Source organism: Coenobita brevimanus, chromosome 97, assembly GCF_032717465.1.
Source record: "Coenobita brevimanus isolate Jiangsu-jjx chromosome 97, ASM3271746v2, whole genome shotgun sequence".
NCBI classification, from domain to species: Eukaryota; Metazoa; Arthropoda; class Malacostraca; order Decapoda; family Coenobitidae; genus Coenobita; species Coenobita brevimanus.
Genome location: NC_137050.1, coordinates 10063423 through 10086284, shown reverse-complemented (window position 1 = coordinate 10086284; position 22862 = coordinate 10063423). Strand labels below are relative to the sequence as shown.

The following is a 22862-nucleotide window of genomic DNA, read 5'->3' as shown; positions in this document are numbered from 1 at the left end:
ATTTCTCCTTTGGCTGCGAAGATTTAGAGGTGCCGGGCTGCTCTCGTACATTACCACTGGAACCCAGAGAACCACTCGCTTGCCATCTTGAAACAGGTAAGTTGCGACAAAAATACAAATACGTACAATTAAATTGCAGTGAAATGCATGTCCACATATGGAAGTTACAGGCTGAAAGTGCAGCACTTGGCGGTAGAGGGCTGGCTGCTGGCAGGACAGTCGCAAGATGGCTGCCGACAACAGAGCATTGCCTTGCACGTGGCCTGTTGTTGTTGGTGTGTACTCCCATCCGGGAGCTCTTGTCTTTAAGCAACATGACTATTTTTTTCTCAGTCTCTATTGTTCATTTCTGTGTTACTCCTTATATTCATAATTACTGTACTTCTCTTCGTTTCAGTATTCTGCCTCCTGTACAGTATTTGCTACCACCTGTAGTTCATTTTGTTTTAGTATTTCTATTTTTGATTATCTTCCTTTAATTTCTCTTGTTATATCTTCGAGTTATTAAAGTATTGATTAAGTAATAATAAGTATATTTATAGAATGACGGGTAATCGTCCAAGGGGCGAATTGTCCTGACGGGAAATCGTCCATGTTTTGACAGGGAATTATCTGACGGGCGAATTGACTTGATGGTGAATTGACTCGGAACCATATCATCATATGCTTCATATACTGTACTGTATGAATAAATGATGTTGATTTTCATTCTCTTCTCGACACGTCACGTACGTTACTAGGTTAGACTCATACTTTTTCTTAAAATTTTCCTTCACTTCTAGCATTTTGGTTTGCATCAAAAATATTATCTTTGCTTGTTTTGGTTGGAGTCTGGCCCTGAGAGCGTATGTTACATACGATATTAGGTTAGGTTCATACTTTTTCTTATAATTTTCCTTCACTTCTAGCATTTTCGTTCGCATCAAAAATGTTATCTTTGCTTGTTTTGGTTGGAGTTTGGCCCTGAGAGCATCGAAATACGCGAATTTGCATTGAAAAGTAAGGTAGACAGACCACTCCAAAATGCATCGAAATTTGATTTAGCTAATTCTAAACTGTCGCAATTTGAGATTCCACTGTAAATATAAATTACTGTCATGCCTTAGTATGTGTCAGTTTGGTGTGCAGCAAATCGATATAACACTGAACTAAAAGTATTACTCTGTTTTGGGATAATGGTGATGGCAAAATTCATTTATATGAATAATTGTGATGATTGCATACGACAGTCCTCTGCATACATATTGCCTCCCATGCCATCAGATGTTTGAGTCAAGATCGCTGCCCAGTGTTTACATTCACTGTGATTGTCACCCATTCATCTCATGGTATGCATACAAGATTATTTAAACACCATTGCCATCGCCACACAACAGTACAAGTGCACAGTGAATAGTGCAGTATGCAGTATTAAGGGAAGCGATAACTTTTTGTTTGTGCAGTACTGAAACTTGTGACTTGAAAATAATTTTAGTCAAGGATGCTACCCTTTGATGGATAGCATGGTGTCACTGAAAGTAGTTTTTGAGATTTTAGGTTAAGTCGCCCTTGACCTCCATTGTATTCCCATTGAGCCTGTGTTATATCTACTTCGGTATACAATACTTCTTTATGCAATGAGTTGTCACTTGGTATAACTGCATCGCGTACTGAGGCATGACTGTAGTGCACACTGGTGACAAAAATATTAAGTATAAGAACCAAATGTCCAATACCCCACTGATAAGAGTAAAGAATGAAGTTGATTTATAAGTTACTGTCAGTAACAGAGAATTTTAATCAAAGTACAGTATAGCTGTGAGTAACAAGGCTAACAATATGCCTGGCTCTAGTGCAGGGGTCTTTGACCACAAAACACCTGCAATAATCTCATAAACTTATTGAGTACAGTCAAGTCGCCTATGGCGCAGACTTCTATGCCGCGGTTATCTATGACATGGCAAGGTGCCAGAACCAAAAAAAACGAACCACGCGCATAAAATACCTGTGGCGCGGGGGCTCGGCAAAATTTGAAATGCGTCTCTTGCCTTGGAACCCCCAACCTTTTTTCGTCTCATTAACTCTCCTCCTCTTACTGACTCCCTTCAACCTCTGTCTCATCACCGCACTGTTGCATCTTTATCTCTTTTCTATCGCTACGTCAATGGTCATTGTTCCTCTGAACTGTCTGCATGCATTCCTCCACCTCTACGCCGGGCGCATAGCACCCGTCTAGCAGCAAACTCTCACCCTTTTTCTGTCCAACTCTCTAATGCAAGAGTTAACTGTTACTCCCAGTCCTTCATTTATGCAACAGGTCAACTCTGGAACTGTCTCCCTCTGTCTGTATTTCCTGCTTCCTATGATCTCCAGTCTTTCAAACGCAGTGTGTCCAGGCATTTCAAAATGAATGAATCTTGAATTTGGCTCTCTCTTGTATTTTGTTTTTCTCTTGGACGGAACAGTTTTGTGGGCTCCTTGCCTTTGGTTCCTTCTTCCTCACATTAAAAAAAAAAAAAAAAAACTACCTCTTCCACTTTAGGACTGTTGTTGGTGTTAGGTACATTCAGTATTTTATGCCCTTAAAGCCCTTTAGTTTTTTTTGTTTAGTGTTTAATTTGTGTGTAATACATGCATTGACTGATTGCTTGATTGTGTGCCTGTGTAAAGTGGGGGAAAATGGGGAAAAGTGGGGTGAAAAGGGGGACTTTAGGCAGATGTCCAGAACCAAATTCCATTTTTTCCATAGGTTTAGTTATTTGTATGGCACGGTTTTCTGTGTTGTGGACTTGGTCCAGAACCAATTAACCGTGCCTTAGGCGACTTGACTGTACTGTACTGTACTCTATGTCACAAGTTAGGCTGCTCGTAGGATGTTAGGCACTGTACAATTGAGTATACATGTAGGTAAATGGGAGAAATGGAGTTCCCTCGAGCTAAGCCCTGTATTGGACTATATAGCCCCGCTAGGGTTACAGGAGCGAGCTACCACTCCCAGCACGGCAGCAAGGGCGAGGCTCGAACTCGCAATCCCCCGACTACGAGTCCAGCGCGCTACCACTGTGCTACCGCGCCCCCCCATACATGTAAGTAGAATTGATGATATATGGAACAGAATACAATCAGTACATCTGTATTGTACCAGAGATTTGGGATGAAGTTGAGAGGTGCAAGACTGACTTACAATGAAGTGGTGAATAGAGATATGATAGTCATTACTAAAGAATGCATGTAGAAAGGATATCAAGAAGGTCTGAATGTATTAGATAATGAACAATATTAGGAGAGGGAGACTGCTGTGGTAAGGGGAAAGTGATTTCAAGTAATATACAGTATAATATGGTAAAAATGACAGCGAGACCTCTATTAATCCTTGTAAGGTTTAGGGCCAGGCTTGGTGTATATTGAAAAAAAAATGAGATTCATAGTGCAGGGTAAAGAAAATCATCACTTTCACCAGCTCCTCAAGAATCAAACCACTAGGTATCCAGTACATTGATATGCTTTAATATCATTAAAGGTGAAAAATGGAAGATAAATATAAAAAAGTGGACCAGAAAATGAAACAATAGTATGTCTACCTTAACTTGGCAAAGATTTTTATCCTTTTGCAGAGTGTATTCCTGTAGCTCAGTGGCAAAATAAAATGTGGATATGTATTGGTAACAGTCAGCTTGCATATGCCTGACATTGGCTGGCAGCTCCAGCATACAAATTCTAGCCATGTTTTACGGGTTTTGAAGAGCAGTTGATTCTTAGGGCTGAGGAACACCAATTTCTGTCACTGGAGAAGTAACCTTACCCCATCCAGTGTTTCATAGATTGGTAGAGGAATGGGAGACTTTTGGAGCGTAGGATGAGAAGCTGCATGTGGAAATTACATTGTAGTGGCTGTGTTTGTGAGAGAGGGAGAGTATAAACCATAAAGGGAACCTCAACAGGTTGTCTAAGGACAGACTCCATAAGGTGCGTAGGTATGGTGCTTATTTCCTTGGGCCTTTGAGCCTGTGGAGCATTTTTCATTCAGTTTGCTGGCATACAAGGCCACTGCATCATCCAAATTACCACAGTTAACTCCATAAGTGTTAGCCTACGTACTTATTTTATGATCCATTCCACAAAGGGTGGATGGACACCTAAGTCAGTATTTCACTATCACCCCTTAGTCATAGTTAGGTGAAATTTCATGAAAGGACACACTTCTGTACCCTCCTAAATATATGCCCCCACATGGATTTGAACCCAGGATAGGAGAACTGGTAGGCGCACATTCTACCGCACACCATTATAAGTGAAGGATGGAAAATATAGTGCATTATCATTTCTTAGGTTTATTTGATTCTCACAGCAGTAATTTATCACAATGACCATTCAGTACCAAAAGCTATGAGTACTGTACAGCATATTCACAGATTATTCACTCAATGGTTATATGTACAACCAACCTTTCCATTACTGTATTAAAATACAAGTTTACTAAAATGATAGTTAATTTTGCCAGTAGTAAAGCAATGATTGTAACAAGAAAGAACGACGTGAGTGATACGATGATCAAGACCAACAAATTATGCAGAGATGAGTAAGTAATGAGTATGAAATGGGAAACCCTCACTTAAAAAAATAAATCATTACCAAAATCACAAATATCACATCAGTTATGGATTCTGAAAGTTTGCATTATACACTGATTCACCATTCTGTGTCTTTTGGTTATGGATTCATGAAGTTTGCACTAAACACTGATTCATCATTCAGTTCCTTTCATTATATGGATTCATGAAACTGCACTATACACTGATCACTATACAGCACACACATTTACCCCCTTGAATACAGATGATGTCCTTTTTAGTTTATTTTTGCTACTACCAGGCAATTTTATTCAGCTCTGGAAAGGCCTCTTGAACTGGAAGGGTTTGTTACTACTTTATGTAATGCAAAGATTTCAAAAAGTCTATCCTGAGTTGTATAAAACTGTCAGATAGCAAGACTGAATATTAAAAGACATCCATGGGTTCAGTGGGTTAAATATATCTGAATTTTCCCACTGGCATAAATGTCCGCAGGTGGTTCTCATCCTTAGCTATTTCATAACCCCATAGTCTTAAAGCTTTTCTGCACACCTTCTGTATTCGCTCCACTTCTTTCCAGGGTAGGTCTTGCCGCCAGTGTATGGGTGCAGTCTTGGAATCACGATATGTACTTGACACCCCACCAATTGTTCTTTTGGTGTGAGTGTCAAGGAACTGCTGAACTTTTGGGTGGTAGCTGAGGCGGAAGAAATTAAACAGTTCCTTTGTCATGTTGTAGGCATGGAAGGAGAGGTCCTCATACCGTACCACCCTGAAAAAGATGATAATGGAGGTTACTTATCTATTTCCACATTCTTTTATTTATGCCATGCTCCATGCTATACAATGCAGGCAGTTCTTCAACATAATGTCAACTAGAGACCTCTGGGAATGAGCAATTGAAGTGGCTGGCTTACCCGTTCCATGTTCATGTTATTTAACTCCACCCATTTACCTATGTTCTTTCCACATTTTCAGATCATCTCAGTCTCCCTGTGTCCATCCTCTCACTACCACAATACCCATGTGTCCTTTTCATTCTACATACTTCTGTCCTTCATTGTGACATTACACATCCAGCTCACTATTTTCATTCTGTATGCTCAGATCTGCTGACATCTTCATCATTATCTGTCCATGCTTCACAAACATGGATCTGTGTTTCACACAAGGCATAAACTTTCTTTTCTGACTTAACTGACCTAGCTTTTGTACTGCCCGTGCACTAATCATAACTCAAGTCCAGGTAGCAAAGCTCATACACACACACACTCAAGAACTATGTCCGCTGTGGCGGTATCCTCCAGCCTTGATTAAGCAATACAACCTTCCCAGTATATGGGATACTCATAATTGTTTACATCTTTTATTTCACTTTTCACACAATTGCATCTTTTACGTACCACCATCCACAAGCACCATGAGAGATACAGTAATCCCTGTGAGACCCGGACACCCCAAGTACCAGACATTTTGGGCTCAGGCCTCCTGACTCCCCCACCCCCCCACTATGTCTGCTGTGGCGGTATCCTCCAGCCTTGATTAAGCAATACAACCTTCCCAGTATATGGGATACTCATAATTGTTTACATCTTTTATTTCACTTTTCACACAATTGCATCTTTTACGTACCACCATCCACAAGCACCATGAGAGATACAGTAATCCCTGTGAGACCCGGACACCCCAAGTACCAGACATTTTGGGCTCAGGCCTCCTGACCCCCCCCCCCCCCCCCCAAAAAAAAAAAAAAAAAAAAAAAAATTCAACTGTACTTTGAACTTGGCGCACGGCGCCATAATCCCTGTGAGACCCGGACACCCCAAGTTCTGGACATTTTGGGCTCAGGCCTTCGGAACCCAAAAAAGAAACGTTTTCAATCGTACTTTGAACTTGGCGCGTGGTGCCAAACTGCTGTGTTTTCGCGCATAGTAGAGTGCCCCCCTGCATCCTCCCCTCCCCAGTTCCCACCCAACTACCATCGTGACTAGACGCTCATCGCAGTGGCAACCCCACGTGCTCATTTTTGTGAATAAACTGCAATACCTCACCACCAGACCACATGGGAATTTACAGTGTTGTGCAGTGTTAAGAAATCATAATTCAGAGTGCAAAGGATTAAGTGCAGAGTGCAAACTGGCATGGTTCAAGTAAGAACAGAAAGTGCTGTGTTAAACAATTATAATTCACAGTGCAAAGGATTAAGTGCAGCACAACATTGGATTACTGTACATGCTTCAAGAGCCTTTTCACCACTGTCAGAGCCCTAGAGGAGGCGGGTTAATCTTTGTGATGGCCACGGACCTGTTGTAAGCACCCTGTACACTGTTGAATATTTCCCATACTTCTAATTCCTCATTCTCTGGTTCCTTTTCATTTATTTCATGCTTCCTGTCCCTTATTTGTGTGAATAGGGTCTTAAATAGGTGCTGTGCATGTCCGGTAGGGAGTTATTTAAGTGTTTGTCAAAGTTAGGCTGGGTTAGGGTCCATAAGTACCTGTTATTAACAAATAAATAACTCGTATGACTGAGATTTTATCTCAGGCCCTTGTGCTCCACATATGTGTGTTACCACTGAGCCAAACAAAGGATCCCTGCTTTGCCTCTGGGAAACATGGGCTTTTACAAACCTCATTACATGACCAAGCAAGATCAGAAACCCATTTTTTCCAGTTTAGACCAAACATGCTGGAATGGTTGAGAGAAATGCAAGAGTAAAATAGTGCAATTTTGAGGACAGGCATAGGCCAAGGTCACTGGCAAAGGTCAGAGTTTGGGGGGCACGGTGGCTCAGAGGTAGAGCGTCGTGCTCGTGATTGGGGGATTGTGAGTTTGAGCCTCGCCTGGGGCTGCCGTGCCGGGAGTAGTAGAGCGCTCCTGTAACCCAGTGAGGCTCTATGGCCATAGTTACCTAGTTTGGGGGTTAAATCCCTTTTTATTATTCATATAAAGGTCAGAGTTTGACCTGTGGACCTGTGCATGAACAAAATAACAACAGTTCTGATTTGATTTAGACCAAACTTGGTGGAAGTGTTGAGAATCAGCCAAATGGCTTTTTTTTTTCTTTCTTTCTTTTTTTTAATGAGGAAAAGATAAAGGTTACATGGCAGGGTCAACTTAAACATTTTTCACCCAAATCAGACAAAACCTAGAGGACTGGTTCAGGGTAAGGCAAGGATAAAGGTCAGTTTTGAGAATGATCAGTCAAAGGTCAGTGTCACTGGAACAGTCAAATATCAAGTCTGGCTCAAACAGTTTTGATCCAGGTTGGACTGAAGTTTGTAGAAAGGTTAAGAGTCAAGTGTGAATAAAGTAGTCACCGCTTGCATAACACAGGAATATTGTATCCTGAAGCTCCCTCACCATGAAAATTCTGCATTATCGGGCCATAATGTTTACATGTTAAAGGGTTTCATGGTACCTAAGCCAGCCTCAAGTTTACCTTCTGGGGCAATTTTCATTATTGTTATTTTTTTTTTTTTCAGGATATTTACCTACCTAATAAAGACCTTACATACAAACACGAGAGGATTCCCCACCATGAATTCACAAGGTTGTGGGATTGCTGGGGGGAGGTGGAGTGGAGTTTCATGGTCAAAAAAAAGGGCAAAGATCACACAGAGCATGTGTGCAGCCAGACCAAAGGGATAGGGTAGGCTCAACTGGGGTAAGAATGCTCAGTAGACCGTGACAACACCCTATGCAGACACGTGACAGCCATATGTCATAGGTTGATGCAACCCATGCTATGACTGTCACTGGCCGTGTTATGTCTGTTCCTACCACATTATGACCCTATTTTTCTGCATTATGACTGTTTGAATCATAATATGGGACCTCTGGTTGCATTATCTCTATTGTTGCAGCGTAGTACGGTTTTCAAATAAAGGGCCAGCTTCTTCCACCTGCGTTGTCTATCATTTTCGCATTGTGCCCATATTTTGGCCTCAGGTTTTGCCTTCCGTGTTATGTGAGTTTCGCGTACTAGGATCGAGCATTATGCAAGCGATGACTGTACTAGTATTCCGATTTTTAACAGCAGCTGGTTGAAGGTCAAGGTCACAGGAGTGAAGCCACATCACACAACACACTGTACAGTACCGCCATCTCACACCACACCACATCAAAGGCATTAAATAAAGGGCCCAGAAACTCATGCATCTGGAAGTTTTGTATTTTGTTTTGTCAGTCATGCAGTAATATCTGCTGTGCAAAATGTTTTTCATGTCATATGCAAATCATACCATGATTTGCTGACAACATTTGATATTATGCAATACATCAGTGGTACTCTGCTGTATCCCCTAAGCCCTAAACTTACTTGAAGGAGTGTGGAAATTGCCTGCGGAAGGCAACCGCAGTATTGAAGTCACTGACTAAATCCTGACACAGTCGGGCAGGGTCATCACAATCGGGGTTTCCTGGGCACCAGCTGCGATGATGGCGGGATTGCATGGTTCCTCGAGGGTCTCTTACCAACAGCAGCACATGCACATCCAGGCTACATCACCATGACACAAAGGACAGAGGGACAGATTAATACTGTAGTATCATCATTGTTACAGAGTATATTCATATAGGATCTACGGCCTTGATAAAATAGAGGTAGCTATGTTAAAGTTCAATACCACAGACAGCTAAAATAGTTGCAGCTTTGAGTGCAAGTATAGTGCAGGCCATAGCAGCCTATTCATACTCTGTATGTCATAATTTCTGAGTTAAACCATTGTAAAGAATGAAGAATTTGTATTGTACTGCTTTTCCGTAAGTAAAATACAAAGCCTTCTTGTAAATTATGGTAAAGCTTAACAGATTTGAGCCTGATGAATTATATTTACTTATTGCAGAATTCAGTGACAAAACTAATGCCAGTATCAGTTGTTTATTCAGGCTGTTCTGACTGTCCTCCTTGCTGAATTTTGTGACAGATCTAAAGTCAATATCAGTCCCTTATCCAGGCTCTTCTGACTGTCCTTCACATTAATTTTCTCAACTGAAAGTAATATGTCACTTCTTGCCCTGAGTTTAGATAGACAGGATCAGACTGGGCCCAGCCATTGCCTCTTATGGTGGTAGAGATCTTTATTCTGTATATTTCGTATATACTGCACATGGATTATTCTGCCAAAGAGGAAATATGTTGTGTTGCCAGTTTTTGATTTTGTTAGACAGCATTCTTGGTGATGTCATGGATTATGGGGTTGTCAGCAGCTCTTGTAGATGTTTGCAATGCTGAATCTAAGGTGATCCCTGTCAACAAGTACTATACTATATATAGGACTTCATACTCATTCTTGAAATGCTTGTCAGATCCAAGTCATGCCAAATCTCTTGCTCAATGCCGGGGCACCTCTCTGAACTGAGCCTTTGCCAGCTCCCATAATGCAAGCCAGAATATTAATATCATATACAGTATTAGTCTGTCTACCTTCCTATTTCATTGATGTGAGGCCTGGGGAAGGCTAGGTTTATAATAGAAGAGTTAAGGGGAAGGATGGAACTGGGGTGTATTGGTGTTGTGATGAGAAGAGGTAGAGTGAGATGGTTTGGGCATGTGGAGAGGATGGGGGATGACAACTGGATGCAGAAAATGAGCAGAGTGAACACTGGGGGTACAGTAGCAAGAGCAGACTGGAAAAGTCCTGGGATGAGGTCATAGAGTGTGACCTCAGGGAAAACAGACTGAATAGGGAGGCTGCCAGAGATCGAGCAGCATGGACAGCCACCATTTTGTGACCAAGACCAACACATGGAAGCATGTTGGAGGCTTTATAAATGAAAACAAAAACGAAGTCAAGGTCCTGTCTCACTTTCCATTATTTCTCCTTGTATGGTTTAGACTGCCATTATTGCTGCTGCTGCCATTAGTTTTCTTTGTAAGTGGGTAATTAGGTAGTTTTACTCTGTGATAATGCTCAAGCACCACAAATTATGTCAGATATGTCAGTTATTGATATTAATACAGTAGAGGGGTGGCAAGACGAGAAGCTGTTCTTGGTGGTGTAACTGACCTGTATTATAACCAGTAAAGACGGATCCCCTGAAAGCCACTGATAAAAAATAGCAACTGGACAAGGTGCCCACCAGAACATAAAATATCTTAGTGGTGGAATGATGAGGGTCATGCAGTGATAAGAGAGGGGATAGTGAGAAGTACTCTGTAGCTAAACATGGAGCTAGAATGAGGTGTACAGGGCTGACACTATCCCAGGAACCAAGTTAAATAATGTCACTGCCAGGAATGAAGTACAGTACAGTATTTATAAATGCTAAGCAAATGAGGGGAGAAAATATGGATACTGTTGGTAAGCAGTGTAAACAACGATGAAGTTAGGATGTCAGTGGTGAGGATATCAAGAATGCATGGAGAGAACCTCTCATTTACCAGCTGAATGTGGAGTTTGACTGGAACAGGGTGAGTCTGGGGATAGACGAATTAATGTTTGGCCATATCAAAGGCAATTATTAAGATGAAAATGGGTAAACCCATAGGTGTGTCCGATGTGGCAGCTGAAATGTTGAAAGTGTCTGGGGATGCAAAAGTAATACTAATAGCTGTTTGATAAATGCTGTACTAAATGAGTGCTCCGCACTAAATAACTGGTCCAAGCATGTTACTGTGAATGCCTTTAAGGGGATGGGTGCTGCTATTGATGAAGGTAACCATAAAACCACAAACTGTTATATCAGATAATGAATGAAAGTGATATTGAAGTAAGAATGAATGGTGGTCTAAGTGATGACTTGTAAATAAATGTTGAAGTGCACTAGGGATTGGTTCTGAGCCCTTTTCTTGCTACTGGCATTGGCATTGTGCCTGAAGTACCGTTGAGTGATTCTGGAACTTGTCTTCCTTGGAAGTTGTATGTTGATTACTTAATGCTGATTACAGAGAATGAGAAGGGCACAGAGAGATTCAGGAGGTGGGGAAATAGAATGGAGTCAAAGAGATGTTGGGTAAAGGTGGATAATTTAAAAGTGATGATCGCTTGAGTAGCTGATGGCATGGTGGTGGTGAAAGGTGTGTCTCTGTGCTGTGTTGGAAGATTTTGGGAGGAAATCCTTTTTTATGTATGCAACAAATGAGTGGGGTAGGTTCCATGGATTGTACTACTAGTGAAAAAATATTTTATAAAATCTAAAAACATGCCAGAAATAAAAAACAACACCTGTCATTGAAACTTGTGGTAGTTGCCCCTCTTCAGAACTACAGTTGAGGTAAATGCAATATTTGCAACACAGGAAAATAAAAAACATAAAGGATAACCTTATGTACCATCTATCACTTAGAGGTGATGTCCATACAAACCTAGAGGCACCAACGAAATAATGTTAAGCAGACACAAAAAACACGTATATAAGTGAAAATGTTTCCTGGATTTGCTATGCTAATTTTGTGAAAGGAAGAATATATTAGGATGGAAAATCATGTTTCTAAATCATATTCCTGGACATTAATGAATACTGAATTGAGAAAGAGAGAAGGAAAATTTGATTGTGCTAGCAAGTCTGGCAGGTGTTGGAAGTACCCTTTCCCCTTAATGCCTGTAATTACTCCCTGCCATGCCATAGCTGGGAATACAAAACATCTTCATTCACAACAGATTTCTCTTTTAACCACATCATTGTCAGGTTTCTCTCATTATCTCTTTTTTTCCTTTCTTTCAGATGCATTAACTGCAAAAGCCAAGATTTAACACTTTCTTCCCATCACCCATACATTTTATAGTGTTATAGTGCACTACATTTTCAGTATTTAAATATGTATTTTATCATGTTATAATAAATAAGTAGCAATGGCTTATCTTTCAACCAAACAATGAAAATTAGAAATAAAAGTTAGTTTGGGTATGATGATATATGGGTGTAATGTACCATGTGGAGGTGTATGAAATGTAGGAGGACTAGTGGGCCTTGAGAATGGGCTGTGAAATCAATGTCCAGAGTTGGACACCTAAAAAGAAAAAAAAAAAAAAATCATGTACAGATCATGACTCATATGTGGGGTAGGAAGTAAATTACAGTACATTATTACATTATAACTAATACCACAACTTTTATACTAATTTTCATTGTGTCTGATCACCAATATTCACCATCCTTGACAACACCATGATACAGTACACAATAGTTTAAAGACAGGAATACATGCACAGTATACTGTACTGACAAAAAAGTACAGTTCATCAGGGGAAAGGGGAAACAGATACCTTATCCCTCAACAAAGACTTGCTGGAGGTAGACACATGCTGCATGGTGAGTTGATTGGCACACCCACAGTACTACCAAGGCTACTAGTTTCATTTGCATCACTGCATAAACATGTACATATGCAGTGATTTTAGTGGATTTGTACATTACATCACCTCTTATGGGCTAAGGTGACTCCATGTACACTAATGGTTCAGTGGTGTCAGAGTTAAGCTGTAGGATATGGGAAGTGTTCAGTGAACTGCGTGTAGGAGTGAAAAAAGAAAGAGGGCTAGACGTGACAGGACTGACTTGGCAGATGTGTCATTGAGTGTGCAGAGGAATGTTCATCAGGAGGGGAGCTGAAGCTAACTTCATTGCTAGGGTCAGAAGTACATGGAAGAAGTTTACAAAGTTGTTACCTCTGTTTATAATGAGGGAACTTTCAATTTACATTGAGGCAAAATTGCATGCTGCATGTGTGTGATGTGTAATAGCTATATACTTTATGGTATTGAGACTTCGGCAATTATTGTTGTTGTGACCTTTGACTCTTGAAACATGAACTTAGTGGACTGAAGGCTGAAATCACCCTTCTACAGCTCACCTACTTTTGGGGGGCTAGGGAGCGAGACAAGGGGGTTAGTGGGACTGTCTTCTTATATCAGTGCCATGACTTGAAGGCATCCCTCTCTTGCACCTAAACTTGGGCAGTAAAGGGGGAGGATGTACATAGGTTTATGTAAAAAGAGATGAAGATAGCCAGATGAATATGAAGTACTTCCCTGAATGACAACACTAGAAATATCAGACCTGTGTATGAGTAGCTGAGGGATTGGCTGGGAATTATGGCAATAATGAAGTGATGTGAAGGGAAGGATTATTGTGTTCTGGACTTGTGGAGTGAGAAGAGGATGAAAAGTATGTGAAGAAGTCTGTGAGTTCAAATGTGGTGGGTTAAGCACCAAAAGGTAGACCTAAAAAGACTTGGAATGAGGTTCTACAAAATGACCTAAGGGCTAAGGAACTGAAGGAAGATGGCACTAATGATCATGTATCATGAACATCGACCATCAAATGAAAAAGGCTGATGCATGCATGCATTTGCAAATCTTTTCATATTAAACAAACTGACAAAATCTGTAGTTTCATGGCTGCTTACGAGGTACAGTCTACTGTACCAATGCTTGTTTGTATTGTTACTTCTTAATTCATGCTGTTATGCTAATGGGTAAGATGGTTATACTGGCATTTAACTATTTCTGGAAGCTCTCGGAGATCTGTAGGAATTATACATGGGTGTAGACTGTATGAGTGAGATGAATGGAGCGAATGTGTATTGTGTGTTGCTATTGTTGTTGATCAACCCCAGTCTGTCTTGCCAAGCAGAGTCATCAACCACAGACAAGCAAATGCCCCTGCAGGGCTGTCCTGTATAATGAAATGATGTTCCCTTCTGGTTGACAGTGCCTCGCGACAGTGAGGTGCAGTGAAAAATGTGGAGGTTTGGTTCTAGGAAGGATGCCACATTTGCATCTCTTCATCCTGTTAACAGGGACACCATAGTAGGCTGTACTTCACCCTGCTATTTTTGGTTATATGTTTACCACCCAGCACTGTAAATGATTTCCTGGGATACAGAAAACCATTAGGCTTGTCACTCAGTGTCAAGCCACCTGAAGTGGAAAGAAGAGTGACAGGCAGAAAAAGGGAGAAGTAGGAAGAAAGAAGGGTAGACACAGAAGTAGAATGATAAAAATGAAGAAAGAAATAGACATCACTACATCAGGTGGGTGGACAATCGTTGGCACCACCTACCACCACCCAAAGCGGCATTACATTGATGGTGATGTGGTGGTGTGGAGTTGATGTAAGCATATTTAATGTTCTGTGGTAGGTGGGGGCACTCACCATCCACTCACTCAATGTAGTGCTGCTCTTGGGTATCTGCCCTTTCCTCTCCTTCATCCTTCTTTCCTTCCATCCTCTTCTGTCATTCTTTCCTTCATTCTTTCCTTGTCCTTCTGCCTACGGGTGACATTACAGTCCCTCTTCTGTCTTTCTTTCCTTCATTCTTTTCTCTTCCTTCTGCCTGTGGGTGACTCTACACTGAGTGACAAGCCAAATGGTTTCCTGTACACCAGGAAACCATTTACTACGTGAAGGTTTATATCCAAGGGATGGTTGGGGTTTATTGCTCACATAATGCCACTCAGGGATGAGTGAGGCTGGTCACTCTCATCTTAAATGTCAGGACCAACTTGCCTAACCCTGGGCTCCTACTCTTCTCATGGGGCAATGTAGGATTGGATGATGAATGAATGAATGATATTTATTTAACGTAAGTAGAAGACTGTACTCCTTGGTGTATTATAATGTAAAAGATTTCTGTATAGTATTTATCACATAATGGTGCATAATTTTCACATCTTTAAGTGGCCACGGTTGCTTTCATAGTACAGTACTGGTAAGATTTCATCCCCTACTTCTTGCAACAAATGAAGTATTGTAATGTGCAGACCATAATAAAACTGAGTTCTCATGACTTTATCTACCATATTCCCCTTTCTCTGTTTATTTTTTAATACTCCATTACAAGTAAATATTAGTAACTAATGAGTACTGTATGGTAAAGCAATATAACTAACTCCTTGTCCTGCAGCAGTTCCTTAGTGAGGTTGAGGCGGAGGCGAACTGTCTTGACGGACTGAAAAGGAAAGAGCTTGCAAAAGGGTGAGAGGAATTCTGTCCGCCAGCAGATGTCAGGGAAAATGTTGCAGTAGAGCCAGAGGCGGGTGTTGTGGAAGAATAGCCAAGGGTGATCTGGACCAAAGTTCAGGTAGTGTTCTGTAGGAAAGACAGAAGTCATGAGTCTTATAATTCACTAATACATTACTTCTTCCTGCAAATTTCCCCTCAGGTGGTTACCATGACAACAGTCTCCAGTCTACTTATCTTAACACATCTTTTTCACTCTCTTAGCCCTTTCTGTATGCTACTTTCTCTCTTCCTTGCAAATTCCTCAAATTCATTCTTCTTTGTAGCTACTGATCTTCTTCCTGTATTACTACAGTACAGTAATTGCTTTCAAACACCCAGTACTGTATAACTATCCACCTGCATTATATCTACATGTTCACATCACCTTGTGCATTTCTTCACCAGTCATGCAACTACACTGTACTGCATGTCTTTTGCCCTTTCTTTGGAATAAAACTTTTATGTATAGTAACATAATTCATCTTAGTATCTGTAATAGCCACAAAAACTACATTTTCCACTCCAACTGGTGCCTTTAGAATACAGTATTCATGTCGGCTACTTAATTTTTCTGCTTCATTCAGTTTCATGTTTTGCTTCCATAAGTACAGTAATACAGTAGTTGGTACTGTACAGATTATTTCTCCTGTCCTTAAGAAAGTTTATAAAAAACTGATTATTTTGTTCATAGCTCTTGTATTGCATTACAATCAACAATCATGTTAGTTTTAGATTGGTAACACAGTACTGCAGTTGATTTCATGGCACTGTGAATGAAATTTTTTGCCTTAAGTCCACAGTACAAGAGTTTATTTTTTTTCCAAGGCCATGGAATCATTAGCTCCATTGCTGAACAGATACTGGTATGAGTGGCCTCTGCTAAATAATGTCCTATTTCTGCTAGCTTTTGTTCATAATATCTACAGCACAGCTACTTTACTTCAGTGTTCAGACATTTAATGAATGTATTAATCCCTTAACATGATAACAAAAATGTATGAGGAACAAATGTTTAAAAACAAGGAAGATTTTCATCAGTTTCTGCAGCTGTAATGTCTACAATGCACACGACCAGTGTATGCCCAAAGGGTCTGTGTAACTGCATCAGATAAACTGACAGATACTAGCCTGAGCAGTAACTAATAGAATTTTAAGTGAAGTTCAAATATATTTGCATTATAACAGCACAGTTGGCACACCAGCTGACCCACTGACCCATGTCTGAATAATTGCAGGTAAGGAGGTGGCGAAGGTTGTGGACGGCCTGGGTGGCATTGCCTCCAGTTCGCACTTGATTGATCCCAAAGTCAAGCAGAGGCTCATAGTGGTAGTACGTGGCAGGATGGCTCTGCAACACATCACCTGCAATGACCATCACAATGAGGTACAGAGTAATAGGTTATAGAGGCTTAATAGAAAAGTAAAGGTAATGCCATGTTAATCCTTCGTAATGATGACCTCCGTTTACTGAATTTCAGATTCAACATATCCAAGTAATCTCTTCATATACCAAGTAAGATTTTTTAAAATTATGGTGGAAGCAACCAAATGACTGACCAGGGCATCAGTTTAGCTGGCATTGTACAGGTATAAGCACTTCTGTTGCTGCTCTGCCACTTACTTATTTATATTGTCTTATTGTGCTGTAATTTAATGATGCTAGAGAGGGACTCCTTCATGTTGTGGCACTGATATGATAGGGCAGTGGAGCTGCCCACTTATACAAATCTATTGATTCCCTTTCTATCCCCTAAAAGGAGGAAGGTACATTAGATTGTAAAAAGGTAACTCTGGCCTGCAGTTCACTGGGTTCATGTTCAAATAAGCCTGGGATTGTAACTACTACTACTACTATTGTAATTTACTTTTTATTTTAACAAACGTGATAGGATGTGATAGGAAATGTTAGGAGAAACACAGGGAGGTGGTTTGGCCATGTGGAGAATATGGAGAGTGAGAGACTGATGAGGAGAGTGTATCTGAGTGAGGTGGAGGGGGGGAGAGGGAGGGGGAGCCAAGGATGAGATGGAGAGATGAAGTGGAGAGGTATATGAGAGAAGGGTGTGTGAGCTGGGAGGAGGGCAATGAAATGGCAGGGGACAAGGCGACATGGAGGCGATTTGTTTGTGGCCACCCCTTACGGGATTGAGGCGTCTGGCAATAGACAGATATATAGGTAAAGTATATCTGTCTGTCTGTCTTTCTATCTATCTGTATATATATATAGTATATATATATATGTATATATATAGAGAGAGAGAGAGAGAGAGAGAGAGAGAATGTACGTTAAAAGTCCTCTCATTTGGCATCTGGTCTTATGGTATTTCCGGTCTTTTGGCGGTTTTCATAAAAAGTCCCACTACAAAAGTTCTCTGCTCTTCCGGCACATATGCTGAGCTGATCAACACCCGCGATAGGGTTGTCAGCTCACTGCTGGTACCCATACTGGTACCCACGTAGTGTGCCCATAGTTGCCAATTTGGTGCTGTTGGTGCTAGATCTAGCACACTTCATAATAATCTAGGGCCAATGAATATCAGATTTTCTTCTATATTTAGCATGTTTTGACATCCAATTTAGCAAGAAAGTTCAAACAATTCACCTACAGCTTAGTGCGTTATAAAGTTGAGCTTTACACTTCTGAAGATTTCTGCTTGCCAACACTGCATGCATCGTCGGTCATCACGACTCGTGAGTGTCTGGCTTTGTGAGTGGGACCTTTCAAAAGTTTCGAAAATTTGTTGTCCTATTTTTATGGTCATCCTCTCATTCTCGTGTTGCACTATGGCCTCTACTAGTGGAAAGCCTACTGGTGTTGTAATAAAATGCATACATAAGGCACTGATTTTTACCAAGAAGATTGAATTATTGAAATAATTGGAGGCGGGTGTTCCTTAGATAGAAGATAATGGAAGATATTGGTGTAACCTCTTCCACTATATATGACCTTAAGAAGAAGAAGGCTGATTTAGTGATTAGGACTGGCCAATACTACTTGCTGGACACTGATTGCATTGGGGTGACCCACCATGATTGCTAGAAAATTTCTGGCAAGTTTTCCCAGTCATCCGGCAGTTTCTGTTCTTTTGGCACTTGCTTGGTCCCAAGGATGACGAATGAGAGGACTATTACTGTATAAATATATGTGTGTGTGTGTGTGTGTGTGTGTGTGTATACAGTATCCAACATAATAGCCTTACAGTTCCATAATGTATCTACTGTAACAAATTAGAGTAGATATATAATGCATCTGGATTTGTAAATTAAGATGAATGTTGAACATCAGAATTAATGGAGTTTTGGATTTAGTGTCACACTGTTGCTCTCAGGTAGTCTGTTATACAGAGGTTTACTTTCATATCTAATTCTTTTTGTTCATTTTATCATTTCACTTATAAAGGGTTCCAATATGCTTGCATGTGTCAGCCTTGATCACCTAATGGCAGCTGTCCATGCTTCTTGATTTCCAACAGCCCCTCTATTCAGTCCCTTATCCCTAAAATATCGCTGTATGACTTCATCCCATTTCTTTTTGGGGAGTTGCCCTTAGCAGGTGTACTTTCAACATTCATACCTCTTACACACTGCACCCAGTTGTCATCTCCATCTTCTCCACATACCCGAACAACCTCAGTTTACTCCATCACATTACTATTACATTGAAGTCCCATCCTTCCTCTCAACTCTTCATTCAGTCCTAATCTCCAAGGCCTGTCATTCAAGGACTCACTCCACATCCATCTGACCACTCTTACCTCTGTATGTTTGAGCCTTTGAATATCCTCCTTTATTGTCTCTCACCATCATACAGGATTATATACCTAACACATGCAGCATACATGGACCCCTTAGCACTGGGAAAGCTGCACTAGTTGTGTGTTGTATAACTGAAAACTAGTGAGCCTAAAAATAAGTTTTCCGTTAATATTTTCTCAGCTGTCATATACTTAAAGTACAGTACAACACTGTACAAAGCAAGATGATGTTATCTTAAACTTTAGTAATACTGTTCTAATCCACTGTATTATTGCACTTTTTGTATAGCTCAGTGTTGATCCTGAAAGACTAGTTAAGAAAACTTTATTTAGTAATGAAGAAAATGTGGGAAAAAGTGTACAGCATACTGTACAGTACTGAAGGTTGGTATACTGAGGTGTAACAGAGCCATGTGCAGTAAGACTGTCATCCAGCAACTGTGGGAGAGAAAGGGTAGCTATTAGTTTACCAGATATACTGGTCATCCAAGTTATTGGTGATAGAAGAATGCAGTTTATAAATCAGGTTTTAGTTCACTGGAAACTAATACTACACTGCATCACTAAAGTGCATGTACGAGGTCTGTTCAGAAAGTATCCGACCTAAAGCTCTAAAACAATAAATAGCTAACCTGTTCATGTGAACTGGCTTCTGCCCAGTTCCATGTAGTCAACAGTAAGTGGGTTTTCCTGTGCAGTGCTTTTCCTTCTCCCTGGTCAGTTCTAGGTCAAATCAGCACCTTATGGATCTAAAGGTACTTGGTTGACTCTGTGTTTTGTTAGTTGCTACAGAACATGATCACATTGATTTTAAGCTTATTTTCTTGGTTCCTAGAGTATTCAAGGTGTCAGATAACACAGATCAGGCTATTTAGTAACTAGAGTGTATGCAAAAAGGTAGTACAGTCTGTCATACCAATGAAGGTGGATCCTGAGCGCCAAGTTGTGATAACAAGGTTCCGCACTGGCCGGCCTCCCTTCTCCAGTATCAGGTCATTTAAACCCCTGGTAACAAGAGTACAATACGTTCAGTTCTATACTATAAGTACTGTAGCCATCAGCTTGCCTCGCTATTTGTCATAATATTCAGGTTCCTCATTTGAATGTATAGTACTAAACATCAGAACTTCTTAAGCCCTTCAGTACAGTGATGCTTCCCCCCCCCCCTCAATTCTTACTACTGACAGAGTGTCTGAACAGTTTAGAAACTATTTTTCATCATGAAGGGGTCAAAAACAGTCTTCATTGACCCCTTCTGTAAAATGATTTATCTTTATATATTCAGATGCTTGAATCCAGAGGTGGCTTTGAACGGACTGCTCCCATGTCATCCTGTCTTTTGTCATTAGGGCACTCTCTGTCCATCCCACATCATTCCTAGCTCCACTCCATTCTTCTATCTTGTCGTCAGTCTCCCTCTCCCATCTCACCCACATACACTTTCTTAGCCAGTCTCACACTCCATGAGCTCCACATGGCCAAACCAGCAAAGTCTGGGCTTCACATTTATCATCATCATCATCATCATTATCCGGACCTCCTTTCCCACCCTAGGGCAGTGTGAGGAGTAGCATTGTCCAGACAGCCCAAATTTGCCCAGTCCAATGGGCCACGCTTCCATTCACTCGTCATTCAAGCCCCCAGAATCCTGGCTCTATTGGATACACCAAAAACATTCAACACGTTTTGTAGCTTCACATAAACATATCCAACAGTGTTAATCCGAACGCTATCACATTAAAAAGAGTGCCAAATTCCTGATCATGGACTTCTTCTCACAATATTCATCCAGTCAGCTCGATCTCTCGTCAGTTCCCTAGCTTCAACAACTTCTAAACCTCTCTTCCACACACACTCATCCACCATATCTCTCCACCCTCTTGGCCTACCTCACCTTCTCTCTTCCTCAAATTTGCTCAAATATACCTTTTTCACGACTCTATTGTTATCCATCCCCTCCACACGAACATACCATCTCAGTACACTCTCTTCGATTTTGGTGTCCACAGACTTCCTCACTCCACGTTTCACGAATCATATTACAGTAAGACCTCACTATAACTAACTAATTGGAGCCCAAGCCATTCCGAAATATGTGAAATTCCAATAAAAGCGACATCCAGACTTCCCCCTGCTAATCCGGACTTTTTCTGTTATATCAGATTAGTCCAGATCGCATGAATGGTTTTTAAACTGTTTTGACTACCACTGCGGTACTGTACTGTGTTATACCTTCACTACATTAATTTTTTTTCATTCATTCATTGCCAGACACCATGTATCCCAGATGGGGTGGCCAAGGGCTTAGAGTTAATTGTTTGACAGGGAGGGGCACTAATCCTCCACCAACCTCACTTGACACGTAGGGAAGCCAACAGCATCTGGTGTTCCCAGGCGGTCACCCATCCAAGTACTAACCAGACCCAATTAAATGGTATAATATATATAATAATACTGTAATGTACACTGATAAACACATCTTTCATTTACCTTATTGTGGTGAACACAGCTGAAGTGGTCAGGCTGTCCGGACTGCTTCTGGCTCTATCGGATTTTTTCCGATATATATGAATTTAAGCCAGTAGCTCCTTGAGTCTGGTAAAAGTGAATTCCAGTCTATTGAAGTCCGTTATATCGAGGTTTTACTGCATTTTGTACCCTATCCACTCTCTGCATTCCACGTACATTGCTCAGCAGTCCCATCTCCACTCCTCTCACTCTTGACTTTTCATTTTCATGCTACACCATAGTCTCTTATCCATATGTTAAAGTTGGCACTACACGCCTTCATGTAAGCCTCGTGCAGCTGCAACATTCAAGCCTCTGTTTCTTATCAAGGCCTTCATTGCACCAGCTACTTTCCTTCCTTGTGTCACTCTACTTTCCACTTCTTTTGGACATTTTCCTCTCTTTTCTACAACTGTACCCAGGTATTTGAACTCTCTCACCAATTCCAGTCTCTCCCCATTCACTGTGACATCACACTGGGAGTCACCTTCTCTCTCAGTAACCATCACTTTACTCTTTTCTACATTTACTCTCAGGGCATGATGCTCGCAGACATCAGCAAAACTCTACAACAGTCTACTAAGTTCTTGTCTAGTATTTACAAGTAGTACTGCATCGTCAGCATTCAACAAATTTGAGATATTCCATCCATCACCATTCATTACCAATGCCATCCCCCTCTCCATTACTCATGTTTTTACTTCTCATATCACCTCATCCATACATATACTGAACAACCATGGGGACATCACACAACTTGGTCGCACACCAACACTGATCGTGAACCACTGACTTAGATGCCCATTAACCCTTACACATACTTCACTAACATAATAACACTCGTGACGGCACCTAGCAACGCACCATCTACACTGTACATGCGCAAAACTTTCCACAATCCTTCTCTGTCCACTTTGTCATATGCTTTTTCCAGATCCATGAATGCCATAAACACCTTATGGTCCTTCTCACAGGCCTTCTCCGCTATCTGTTTCACTGCAAATATTTGATCTACACATCCTCTGCCACTCCTAAAGCCACTCTGTTCATCACTCACTAGGACATCTGATATCTCTCTTACTTTCTCTATAATATTTC

The 22862-nt window shown here is 40.9% G+C and overlaps 1 protein-coding gene across 3 annotated transcripts in view; it reads right to left on the bottom strand.

The window, feature by feature from the left end:
* Window positions 1-22862, bottom strand: part of LOC145413852 (carbohydrate sulfotransferase 4-like) — a 610328-nt gene that overhangs the window by 481705 nt on the left and 105761 nt on the right. For 2 of the 3 annotated variants that reach the window (XM_080283520.1, XM_080283518.1), the window contains exons 5-9: window positions 20173-20261; window positions 16717-16863; window positions 15390-15588; window positions 8873-9052; window positions 4370-5322 (exon numbers count right to left, since the gene is read on the bottom strand). In XM_080283520.1, the coding sequence (XP_080139646.1) occupies window positions 5004-5322; window positions 8873-9052; window positions 15390-15588; window positions 16717-16863; window positions 20173-20261 (934 nt within the window). In that variant the 3' untranslated portion in view covers window positions 4370-5003. Of the gene's footprint in view, window positions 1-4369; window positions 5323-8872; window positions 9053-15389; window positions 15589-16716; window positions 16864-20172; window positions 20262-22862 lie in introns of those variants that run through there. The other variant, XR_013899769.1, reaches the window with a different exon arrangement.